Source organism: Anolis sagrei, chromosome 2, assembly GCF_037176765.1.
Source record: "Anolis sagrei isolate rAnoSag1 chromosome 2, rAnoSag1.mat, whole genome shotgun sequence".
NCBI lineage: Eukaryota > Metazoa > Chordata > Lepidosauria > Squamata > Dactyloidae > Anolis > Anolis sagrei.
In genome coordinates this window covers 114,439,900-114,452,282 of record NC_090022.1, presented here as the reverse complement: position 1 = coordinate 114,452,282, position 12,383 = coordinate 114,439,900, and the positions used below count along the sequence as shown (strand labels likewise).

Genomic DNA, 12,383 nt, shown 5'->3' with positions numbered 1-12,383 from the left:
GATTTTGAAGAGGTACAAATAGGGGATGAAAGGAAGAAACGTGCCAAGAGGAAGGAGTGTCAAGCAAACACTTGTTGTGACAACCTTAAATCTGGATATTGATGTCCTCAAGGCAAAAGACCATACAGATTCAGACTAAATTTTCACAGTCACTTACGGACTTTACTCTTGGAAGACGAATCATACTCTGTCACAAGTAATCGTCTATAATGATGACATAACACAATAGTAAAACAGGAAAAAATGACATGGCCTAGAGACTTTTTGGGATTTGGTGATATGTTGAACTTTAAATGTAATTTTAATTATATTTTATTGTATTTTAATCTTATAGCCATGACACAAATATTTAATTGTTTTTATGTATTTGCCTTGTTTTAAATTTTATTGGGTTGTGTCATGTATTGTTAGCCACCTTGAGTCCCTATAGGGAGAAAGATGGGACAGAAATAAAATCATCATCATCATTATTATTATTCATATTTTACTGCCAGTATAAATTTGAAATGCTTGCAAATAGGCAAAGGTGAACAACAAAGAAAGCAGAGTCAGTAATTATAATCACCAGCTTTATGTTTAATGTGTTTAATTGCAACACTTTTTTTCTTTATGGTTTTTAAAATATATGAACCTTAACTGTCACAGATTTTACAAGCCATCTTGCAACCGGAAAAAAAAAGTTTACAAATGAGCAGATAGAACCTAAAAAGGCAGCTACAACATAGTCATTGGTGAATTCATCAATAAAGTATAGAGAAGGCTACTTAAGTTATGAACTTTAATCTAGTTACGTTTTGGCATTTTACTACCTGTCAAAGGAGATATGTAGGCCAATTTTTTTTTTTCATTTTCAATATGGCACACTAAATCTAGAAAAGTATTTCCTATTTGTAAACACCAGAACCATTAAATGAACAACCAGATTTATGGAATTTCCTTGTGTGAACCATATGCAGAACATTTCCTTCTCTTTTCTAGACTGAAAACAAAACTAACTACACCACAATAAGGAAATATTACTTCTGCTTTCAGGCCTATAAAATGCATTACTTAGAGTAAACAAAAACCATGTGAGAAGCATATGAGCTCAACAGCTGGTCAGGGTTTTTATTCAACCACCAGGGACATTAAACTGGATGTGGCAGCAACTGAAACTGGAACTGTATGCATCCAGTTTGTGCCCTGGCAAAGACTAAGCTATGGCTAACACTAAATAGTATGATTCTTTTCATCAGCATAGGGTGTTATTTAACTAGAAGATGCCCTGAAGAGCTATGGGAGTAACAAACTCCTTAATCCATTCTCCACTTGCCATTTATTTATTCAAAACCTTCCCACCAGCCAAGCTGGTTTTTGTCCTGCAGGAGAAAAATAGCAGGCTTAAAGTGTTGCATATTTGCTTCAAATTAGCTATATTATAAAAAAGGTACATCTACTCAATTTCTAAAAATGCTGTGACCCAACACATAGACAATGCAGACAGTAATAATTTTATTTTTCAATGTACATGATATAGTTCTCAAATGTTACATTAAAAACTGAATTAATGATGTGGCACTTACTACTGGTATTTAATACTTTGGAACTTCAATGAAGAATGCTTCTTACACTACCTGTTGCTTTGACAGATTTGTTAAAAGTTGTCAGCCCTGAAGGCTGCCTGATTCCAGACATTACCAACCCCTACCAAAGCATCCCTTTCTATTTTTCTTAATGCTGCATGGTTTGCATGTAACAGTTACGAATCACTAAAGCCCGTCAGGTGCTCCTGAAAAGAAGCCCTGAAAGAGATCAACAGAACTTTTCCAGCAGACCCCTCTTAGCCAGGTGTTCCTCCAGAAATCTGAACCTAGCAGCCTACCAACTCTCTGACAGGCCCACAAGACATGATGCCCTCAGGCCAAGGTGGGGCAGTGCGAACTCTTAGGCTGGGTCCGAGGAGCAAGGAGGCTTCTCTCGGCTCTGTGACGTGGCTTCTCTTAAAAGCAGGGCCAGGTCTCTCTCGATCTTATGAGGCCAAAATCTGTTGCAAACAAAGTTGCAGAGGGTTGCTGTGAATTTACTAGGCTGTATGGCAATGTTCCAGAAGCATTCTGTCCTGAGGTTTCGCCCACATCTATGACAGGCCTCCTCAGAGATTGAGAGGGCCTGTTGGAACTATGCATGTGAGGTTTATATATCTGTGGAATGTCCACAGTGGGGGAAAAGCAGGGGAATTCCTGACAAGAATCAAATAGGGCCAGGCTTTGAACCTATTTATTTGTCGTGTCAGGACAACCAGTCAAATTATATTACATTTCTAACAGAACAAAGCTGCAAGGCCATTACATGCTAATCAAGGCGGCCAATTGCAACATTCACACTTGCCTCAAGCAGACAAGAGTTCTTTCTCCCACCCTGGACATTTTACAGATATATAAACCCCACTTTCCTAGTTTCCAACAAACCTCACAACTTCTGTGGATGCCTGCCATGGATGTGGGAGAAACGTCAGGAGAGAATGCTTCTGGAACATAGCCGTACAGCCCGGAAAACTCACAGCAACCCAATGATTCCGGCCATGAAATCTTTCGACAATACGAAGTTGCAGAGCTTCCCAGGGCAGCATCAGGTCTACCTTCGCCACAGTCAAGGCCGGGACGGTGAACCCGTTGGGCTTCGTTTCCACCAAGGCTCCCTTCTTGCCCTTCTCCCACCTTGAAGGAGGGGCCCTTCCGCCCAGACCGGCACCCCGAAGGCCCCCCTTTCTCCCCCCCCCCCCCTCGGCCCCGGGCTCACCTCCTCGGCCTGTTTCCGCAGGGCCTTCTCGCGCTCGTACTGGGTGAGGAGCTGCTCGTTGTCGTCGCGCAGCAGCTCCAGCTCCACGCTGGTCTCCTGGCTGTGGGCGCAGACCGAGTCCAGGTTCTCCAGCACGGCCACCACCAGCGGCATCAGCTCGGCCACCACCTCCTCGTCGTAGCGCCCGATGAGCCGCTCGAACTCGCGGTAGATGGAGCCCGCCAGGCCGGACACCCGCTCCGACATCATGGCCGGGCCGGGACCGCCGGGGTCCTCCTGGTAGACCACGCCGTCCGCCAGCTCCATGGCTGCCGAGCGCAGGGGCGGGAGGCGAGGAGGGCGGCCTTCGGAGGCGGGAGAGGGCCCGGCGGTGGCAACAAGCAGCAGCGCCTCTCCCTCTGCGGCGGGGCCTCGGCTCCCCCTCCGCGCAAACAGGAAGGAAGGAAGGAAGCCTGGCTGACAGGCGCGCAGCACTGACCTCACCCACGGCGCCGGGGCGGAGGGAGGGTGGGGGCGCGGGGCAGTGACGTTGCAGTGGGCGGGGCCGACGCGCCAGCTCGCGCTCCTAGTGGGGCGCCAAGCGGGGGCGGAGCGTCGACGCTGCCTGACGTCACGCCGCGAAGGGCGGGGCCGAGGAGAGAACTAGGACAGGGAGGCGTCGACGTCGTCCCGCTTTTCAGGAGAGCCGGAATGCTCCCAAATTGGAGTATCTGCTGGTTTATACCTCTGTGCTTCCTGAGCAGCACTCTCCCCCTCCAACCTGTCTCAGGTTCCCCACAAAAAGTGTGTTTGGGAGACGTGAGGCCCTTTGGACGGAGGCCTGTGAGGGTCTTCCCCGTCCTTCCTGTGTTTCTGACATAGCTGCCAGTGTCAAAGAGGGCCAAGTCTTGTCAGAGAGGGAGAAGGGCAGGGGAGCCCTCGGAGACCCATCAGAAAGGCTGCTGCATCCCAGTCTCCACAAGCAAAGACTCGACCTGTTTATACTCTGTATGCCTTCAAGGCACCTGTCAGAGAATGGCAACCCCGTTCAATTCAGTTTTCTCGGACAAAGCAACATTGGGTGGTTTTGTGAGTGGCCGCCCATCCAGGTAATCACCAGACATGACTCTGTTTGGTTTCAGGTGGGAGTTGAAGCCTTTAGGGCTATCAAACACATTTTCACTGTGGAAAAAAAATCGATCTTATGGTTGCCTTTAAAAGTCTGTTGGACGTACATAGGTACAGGGGGCCTATATATATATATATATATATATATATATCACACACACACACACACACACACACACACACATGATGTTAGGCATTTCTTCAGGTTTTTTTCTCATTTTGGGTGTGCAAATTTCATTTATTTATTTATTTGCAACATTTATATGCCGCCTTTCTCACCCCGAAGGGGACTCAAAGCAGCTTACAAGATACATATACATACAATATATTATATTATTAGCAAGTACAATGTCCGTATTATATATTACAATATTGTACTATACCATTATATTATTTATTTATTTACACTATTTATATTCTGCCCTTCTCACCCCGCAGGGGACTTAGGGCGGATTACAATATATATATACATGGCAAACATTAAATGCCATAGACACACAACATATATAGACAGACACACAGAGGCTATTTAACATTCCAGCTTTTGATGAGGGTATTCTGGCCACCAGGGGAGCTGTCACTTCACTGTCCATTTGTGACACTGATGAAGTACTTCCTCATTCTGTGCATGCTTGCTGGAGATTTTTATGGCATCATAAATTAGTTAAATTAGCCTCCCCGCATACACGATACCTAAATTTCCTACTTGACAGATGCAACTGTCTTTCAGGCTGCAAAGGTCGACAGCAAGCTACACAAATTGGTCGGAAGCTGACTCTGACCCAGGCTGGCTTCAAACTCATGACCTTTCAGTCAGTAGTGATCTTTAATGTAGCTAACTCCCAGCCAGCTGCACCACAGTCCCAGTACTATTATTAGTAATATTACACGTAATATAAAATATATAATTATAATATCATATTATTATATTGTATTACATTATATTATATTATTATATCATTGAACTACAGCCCTCATCACTTTAGATTACCCTCCCCCACCCCCATTTAGACTAAGGATAATGGGAATTGCATCCCAACAGCACTTGCGCCTCTGAGGTTGTGGAAAGGTTAAAGGACATTTTATAGTCAGGCACTATATCCACAAGCCCTACTATCCTGGCTAAACGGGGGGGAAACTACAGCCTTCCTGATGTTCCTGTCCACCTTAGAACTTGAGTCCAATTGTTAGAGCAGTGATTTTCAACCTTCCTAAAACCACAACCTCTTAATACAGTTCAGCATGTTGTGGGGACTCCCAACCATGAAATTATTTTTGTTGCTACTTCATAATTGCAATTTTGCTACTGTTATGAATCATAATGTAAATATCTGATATGCAGGATGTATTTTTATTCACTACACCAAATTTTACACAAATACCTGATAACCTGATATGCCCAAATTTGAATACAGGTTAGGTTGGGGGGGATTGATTTTGTCATTTGGGAGTCGTAGTTGCTGGGATTTACAGTTCACCTACAATCAAAGAACATTCAGAACTCCACCAACAATGGAATTGAACCAAACTTGGCACACAGGACTCCCATGACCAAAAGAAAATACTGGAAGGGTTTGGTGGGCATTGACCTTAAGTCTTAGAGTTGTAGTTCACCTACATCCAGGGAGCACTGCAGACTCAAACCATGATGGATCTGGACCAAACTTGGCATAGATACCCAATAAGCCTAATTGTGAACACTGGTGGAGTTTGGGGAAATTAGACCTTGACATTTGGGTGTTGTAGTTGCTGAGATTTATAGTTCACCTACAATCAAAGAGCATTCTGAACCCCACCAACAATAGAATTGGGCCAAACTTTCCACACAGAACTCCCATGGCCAACAGAAAATACTGTGCTTTCTGATGGTCTTTGGTGACCTCTCTGTAACCACCTTCGTGACCCCTCCCCCCCCCCCAGGGGTCCAACCCCCAGGTTGAGAAACACTGCTCTATGCCTTCAAGTCACCTCTCAACTTCTGGCAATCTCATTCATTTCAGTTTCCTCAATCAAAGCAAAATTGGATGGGTTTGTGAGTAGCCACCCGTCCAAGTAATCACTTGACATGACTCTGTTTAGTTTCAGGTGGGAGTTGACGCCTTTAGAGCAGGGCTATTCTGACTCAATAGCTTGGCTGTGAGTGTAAGGTTGTGGGAGTGTCCTGTAGCTATCTCTATTTAACCAGTACTTACACCAGATATATGTTGTCAGACAGTGTTCAACTCAAATGAAGAGACGAAGCTAAGGTTCCAGATGCTTTAATCCAGGTAAACCTTGTCAAAAATAATACAACAGTAAGTGAAAAATTAGAAATTCCCAGGAGCTTAGCAGGCATGTTTTCTCTTCAGAACAAGTATAGCACTGATAGAGAAAGGAGGAGCTATTACACCACATCTAGAGGTATAGAAAGCCAAGAGGGTCAAACTACAAAGGCAGACACAGTATCACAAATGCATGTCAGTGAATATACCAAGTCCTAGAGCATGACAAGGGCTATCAAACATATTTTCACTGAGGGCCACTTCAGCCTTATGGTTGCCTTCAAATTGCTGTTAGTTTGAGAATCCATGGATATAGAGGGTCAACTATATATATATATATATTATAGTGGTAGGTGCTCTTCGAGCCTCTTGGTGGTGCAGTGGGTTAAACCGCTGAGCTGCTGAACTTGCTGACTGAAAGGTCAACAGTTCGAATCCAGGGAGTCAGGTGAGTTCACGCTGTTTGCCCCAGCTTCTGCCAACCTAGCAGTTCAAAAACATGTAAATGTGAGATCAATAGGTACCGCTTCTGTGGGAAGGTAATGGCTCTCTGTGCAGTCATGCCAGCCACATGACCTTGGAGGCATCTATGGACAACGACGGTTCTTTGGCTTAGAAATGAAGATGAGCAGCACCCCAGAGTCAGACATGCCTAGACTCAATGTCAGTGGAAACCTTTACCTTTACTTAGGCGCTCTTCGGTTTTTACTCATTTTGTGTGTCCAGATGTTATTGAACTACAGCTCCCATCACTTTTGTGATTCCCCCATGCAGATTGGGGATAATGGGAGTTGTATCCCAACAGCACTTGTGGCTCTGAGGTTGTGGAAAGGTTAAAGAACATTTTACAGTCAGACATCATATCCACAAACCTCACTATCCTAGCTAAACAGAACAAACCGCAGCCTTCCAGATGTTACTGTCCACCTTAGAACTTGAGTCCTATTGTTGGGAGTTTATCATTTTACCCAGATTTAGAAACCACTTGGATTAATTGTGTGGCTTAAATAAATTGATACCTTCCTAATAAACTATAGACCTCTATTCTAAAATTTCCAAGCTGGTAAGCAGGAAACATGAATATTTACTGTCACATGCTTTTGGGCAAAATATACGTATGTTGGTGATAGCTGAAGGAAAGGATCATGTTTCCTTCGACCATGCCCAAAGTGCAACATTGTACGAGATTTGTTCTGTAGTAAGAAATCATGTAAGGATAACATGAGATATAAATTCCTGGAAATGTTTCCTTTCATGATTCAGAGTAAAATTTAATCATTGAGTAAGAACATAATCATGGGTCAAGGTGCCTTACAAGCAGTCATTCACTAGGGCTATTTAAGGGCATTTGCCTTGGAGAGGTTGATCCTATGATCTCTGTGTGCCAGACAGCCTCTGGACCAGCTTAAGGAAGATGTATTTCAGTGCACTCCCAGCAGCGACCAAGAAATAAAGACTGTGCTGTTTGGAAAGCAAGTACAGCAATACTTTGAACCCACAACTCTAAGACAACTCCATTATCAAATGCCAGTTACGTTGTCATTTGCTAAACACTATCCCCACCCCCTAAATCCATGCAGCAACACCCCTAGTTATTGCATAGTGACAATATGAATGCTATGTCGGCAATGTAGAATAGGCTTGCACAATCTATGGCTGTTCTGCCCCCACACAATGTAACTGCAGTGATAGTATGATAGCTGGGACCCAGTGCTGCTAGTGTTACGCTGATAGCGCAACAGCGGTTGTGAATGAGGGAAGGAAACACATGTCCGACCACGTGGTTGTGAGAGGGGGCAGACTGAGAAACACAGAGGGGACAAAGTCGGGAAGATAGTTCGTAGTTGCAATAGAAGGAAGGATAGAAAGGAGGGGAGAAATACGAGGAGTGGTGTAAAATCAATCTAATCCACTTTATTGAGGAGTTTTGGACAATAGAGCTGGCCGTGAGTTTTTTGCAGGGATGTAGAATTATTGCGCAACGCCCTCCAGTTTGTGGACAGCCTGGATGTGGGCTGAGAAGAACATGGAAGGGATTAATAATCTTTTGGGTCAGATTGCTGATTTCTATCCCGTTGAAAATCTTCCCGAACCGTTTCCCAAACTGCTGTTTATCATTTGTCATGAAAGAACTGTTACATTCCTTCAGTGTTTATCTGTGTGTCCCCCTGCGTTGAATTACTTCAGTGGTATCCTCCCGCGCCTGCGTTCCGCAATCAGCATTCCCGAAGCACCGTTCCGGAAACAGCAAAACAATAGCAGCTCTGGGTCCCAGCTGTCATACTATCATCCTAACTCCTTGGACAGTGAACTGGTTGTGCAGGGAATAGATGGAGGACACTAAGACAGTAAGATTTAATAACTGAAAAAGCCTTTCTCCTCCCGGGTCTAACTGGCACAGTCCTCGGAGAAGCTGACTAGGGCTTCTGGCAGGCCACAGGTTGTGCAGGTCTGATGTAGAACATAATACATGGTCTCCCTTCCTCCATGTAATATAGAAGCATCCCAAAAAATGTAGGGAATAGTACTTCCTCTTACGGTGATAGCCTAGGTGAGCAACTTATGTCACTGCAGATGTTGCTGAAATACAATTCCCACCATCTTCACCATAGATAGGAAAATCAAGACCTGGTTATGGGACCAAGCATTTGATCAGTGAGCAGCAAGTGGAAGAAGATCACACAACTTATGACAATGAATTGACCCAGACTGTTTTTTTGGATTTCGAATTTGATGGATGTGTCTTAATTAATTGTTTTAATTGTTCTTTCAATATTTCGAATATTTTGATTGTACTGTGGTTGTTTTTATGATGCTAGCATTGTATGATGCTTTTGTTAGGCCGCCCTGAGTCCCCCTTTGGGGGGAGAAGGGTGGGGTATAAATATAGGAAATAAATAAATAAACTACGCTGGTTAAGGCTGATGAGAGTTGCAGTCCAACAACATATAATCCAGCCATCAAATGCTTTCCTTGTAAAACCAGACAACTCCCGGGAGTATGTTCATGGTTGGAATTTTCAAATAATTAGCCATGTTAGTCCTTAAAGCATGAAAAGAAGGAAAGATGGTGTTTTGTTTTGTTTTGTTTTGTTTTTCACGTCAGGAGCAACTTGACGCTTCTGGTGTGAGAGAATTGGCCGTCAGCAACGACATTGCCCAGGGGACACCTGGATGTTTTGATATTTTACCATCCTTGTGGAGGCTTCTCTCATGTCCCTGCATGGGGAGCCGGAGCTGACAGAGGGAGCTCATCCACACTCTCCCCGGATTCAAACCTGCAATTCGTCAGTCTTCAGTCCTGCCAGCACAAGGGTTTTAACCCATTGCACCACTGGGGGTTCCTATCAGCATGCTGAAGATAGTTGAAAGAAAGGATCACAGCATCATATTTCCTTAGATTGTGCCAACAAATCAATATCATACAAGATTTATTCTGTAGTAAGGAATTACATAACAATATATAACATGAGGTATACATTCCCTGGAAATATTACAGTCATGTGATTTGGGGAGTTCCCACTCACAGACTGCCAATAATAAATATGTATCTCTGTTAATGTAGTAGGAGTGTTCTTGAGTATTCCTTCTTTAACAGAAATTTTAGTACCAGAAGTAGAAGTAACATGGAAAGAAGAGAGACGTTCCTATGTAACGGAAACAAGATCAGCATGGACAAGTTTCAGCAGACTTTTTATTGTGAACTAAAGATATGCACATTTGAAATAAGAAACCAGGTCAAGCAAGCATTGCATGACTACAGCCAGCCCTCAACATTCACAGGTTCTACTCCCACTGATTGAACCAACTGGCTTGAAAATACTTGGAGGGAGGGGGGAACCCTGGAACAACCTTGATTATGTCTTGTGCCTAGCACTACCAATGTATAGACATACTTTACAATAGTCTCTCACCATTTCACAGATCCTTAAACTTTCTCTGACCCTTGTTTTAGCTGTTTCTAAGTACATGCAAACTGTCTGTTTAATTATTTCTTCTAAAATATTTCTTGATACTGATGTCAGGCTAACTAGGCGTTAATTATTTGGGTCTTCTTTTAAAAAATTTAATAATAAATAAATAAAAACTTTATATCCTGCCCTATCTCTCCGAGCTTCTTTTTGAAAATAGAAACAGCTTTTGATCTTCAGTCTGCAGGGACTTTTCTTGTGCTCCAGAATTATTACCAGTGGCTCAGAGATTCTTGCTGCCATTTGTTTTAATAACCTTCAATGTAGTTTATCCCTAGAGACTTGAATTCATTTAGAGTAGTCAGGTATTCCTGCACTAAATTTTTACATATTCTGTGCCATGCTTCCCCTATTGCATCATCTCTTTAATTTTCCCCAGTTTGTTTGCTGTTTTCCTTTTGGGAGAAGGTAGAGGCAAAAAAGGTGTTGAGTACTGCTACCTTTCATTTGCCCGTTTGTATTTTGCTATTTTGCTATATGTCTATTTCTTGTGTTAAGAGCTCAAGTTCATCTTGTTTATTTCCCATGTTCTGTACATTATTGTAGAGATGTGTCCCTGCTCACAAGACTCAGATGGTGAGGGCGGAAGAGCAGGGTGAAGTGCCAGCTCTTGAGCCTAAGAGTTGTTGCTCCCAGCAACCACAAAACTTGGAGCTGGAAGTAACAGCTTCTGAGCCTGAAATTAGCTATCCTAAATAGCCAGAAAGTCACAGAGGTAGCAAACTTTGTGGAAAGAAGACAAGAAAGAGTGAATATAAGATCTCAACACTTTTACCAGAAACACTTGGCAACTGGAACACACAGCTACAATCTGCTGCTGGACTATAAATTCCAGCTGTATGTAACCTTTTTTGTTGTTGTTGTCAACTGACCTTCATGGTGGCAGCAACAACCCAGCTCTAAATCTTTGACTAATTTTTCCCATGTGACCTAATATTTGCTTCTTTGTAGACTACTCTCTTGAACTTTCCCTGATGGACTCCTTTGATTTATCACTTTTGTGTAGCTCTTGAACTGCTTGATCTAGAGAACACACTCTACTCTGCTGGTAATTCTGGCTTGGATTTTCAGAGAAGAGAAACACACTTCTCTGACTTTTGGCCAAAGTTACAGCCCTGTCTTTGCAGCAATTAATAGTTTTTTGCCTCCTGTGTCAAAGACAGCAGTAAAATAGGATTAGACTTTGGCCAAAAATAATGGAAAAAATCTCACCACTTGGATGTCCTTTCAAATGACAACAATGCAGTTTTTAAAAGGCAGCAAAGCTCTTACAGCACAGACCATGTGCTTTACCACAGATAGAAGGGAGAGGTCTCATGTGGTCCTTTTACTCTGCCAGATGCCTGGTCTGTGACGCATCACTCACAGATACATACAGATGAGAGAGACTCTGTGAGGAGAATCTAGAGAACCCAGCCTTCAGGGGTTATCAAACCGCAACTCAGTGGAACAGTACAGACCTATGTTGGAGAGGTCACAGGTTTGATGTCTCAGTTCAAAGAGATTTGAGTAAGGCAGCCCTGTGCCACCCAGGCGAGTATAAGTCGGGAACAGGTCACACTCTAATCCTATTTTACTGCTGTCTTTGACACAGGAGGCAAAAAACTATTAATTGCTGCAAAGACAGGGCTGTAAGAAAAAAATATTCTTTAAAAGGGATGGGAATGTTCTCTTCCAGATGAACTATCTGCAGGGTACTATACCTCTTTTTTTCATTTTGCAATAAATTTTTATTGAAGACATACAATAAGTTATAATCCACAGAAGTAAACAAGAATAAAAACACCATACATAAGGTAACAAGAAAAAAGAAGTAGAAAAGAAAAGAAGAAGAAAAGAAAAAAGAGAAAAAAGGGAGAAAAAAGAAAAGGGGGGGGGGGAGAAATACAAAATAGAATATATATATATACACACACACACACATGTTGACTTCCATCTACTTCTTGGTGCTGGTCTCATAATAAGTTGTTACACATAAAACCTCATATTGATTTGCAACACTGCTTTTTAAAATTAATTACAAAGCTGCATGCTTTTCAAACCAATTAGAGATGTGGAAGTCTAGTGAGCAAAAATGGACAAAGGGGGCTCTCCCCTTTCTAAATATATCAATATTCCAGAGTGGAAAAATACATTAAAAGTAGTGCAGGATAAAATCCCTATGAATGAGGGTGAAATAGAATTTTAAATACAAGGTTTGGGGGTTTAAAAGCACCCCCAATTCACTAGAGTTTTAAAAAATGTTGGAAAGCTTTGGTGGGCCCCTG

General features: G+C 42.8%; 1 protein-coding gene and 1 long non-coding RNA gene across 10 annotated transcripts in view; one reads left to right on the top strand and one right to left on the bottom strand.

Annotated features, from left to right (window-relative positions):
- Positions 1-3,263, bottom strand: part of SPAG9 (sperm associated antigen 9) — a 92,981-nt gene extending 89,718 nt beyond the window's left edge. For all 9 annotated transcript variants that reach the window (XM_060764796.2, XM_060764795.2, XM_060764802.2 and 6 more), the window contains exon 1: positions 2,779-3,263. In XM_060764796.2, the coding sequence (XP_060620779.2) occupies positions 2,779-3,084 (306 nt within the window). In that variant the 5' untranslated portion in view covers positions 3,085-3,263. The remainder of the gene's footprint in view (positions 1-2,778) is intronic.
- A 129-nt stretch (positions 3,264-3,392) lies between these two features.
- On the top strand, positions 3,393-9,709 carry LOC132768675 (uncharacterized). The gene is made up of 2 exons (XR_009630738.2): positions 3,393-3,866; positions 9,252-9,709. It is a non-coding gene; the product is annotated as an uncharacterized lncRNA (long non-coding RNA).
- Positions 9,710-12,383: the final 2,674 nt, after the last annotated feature.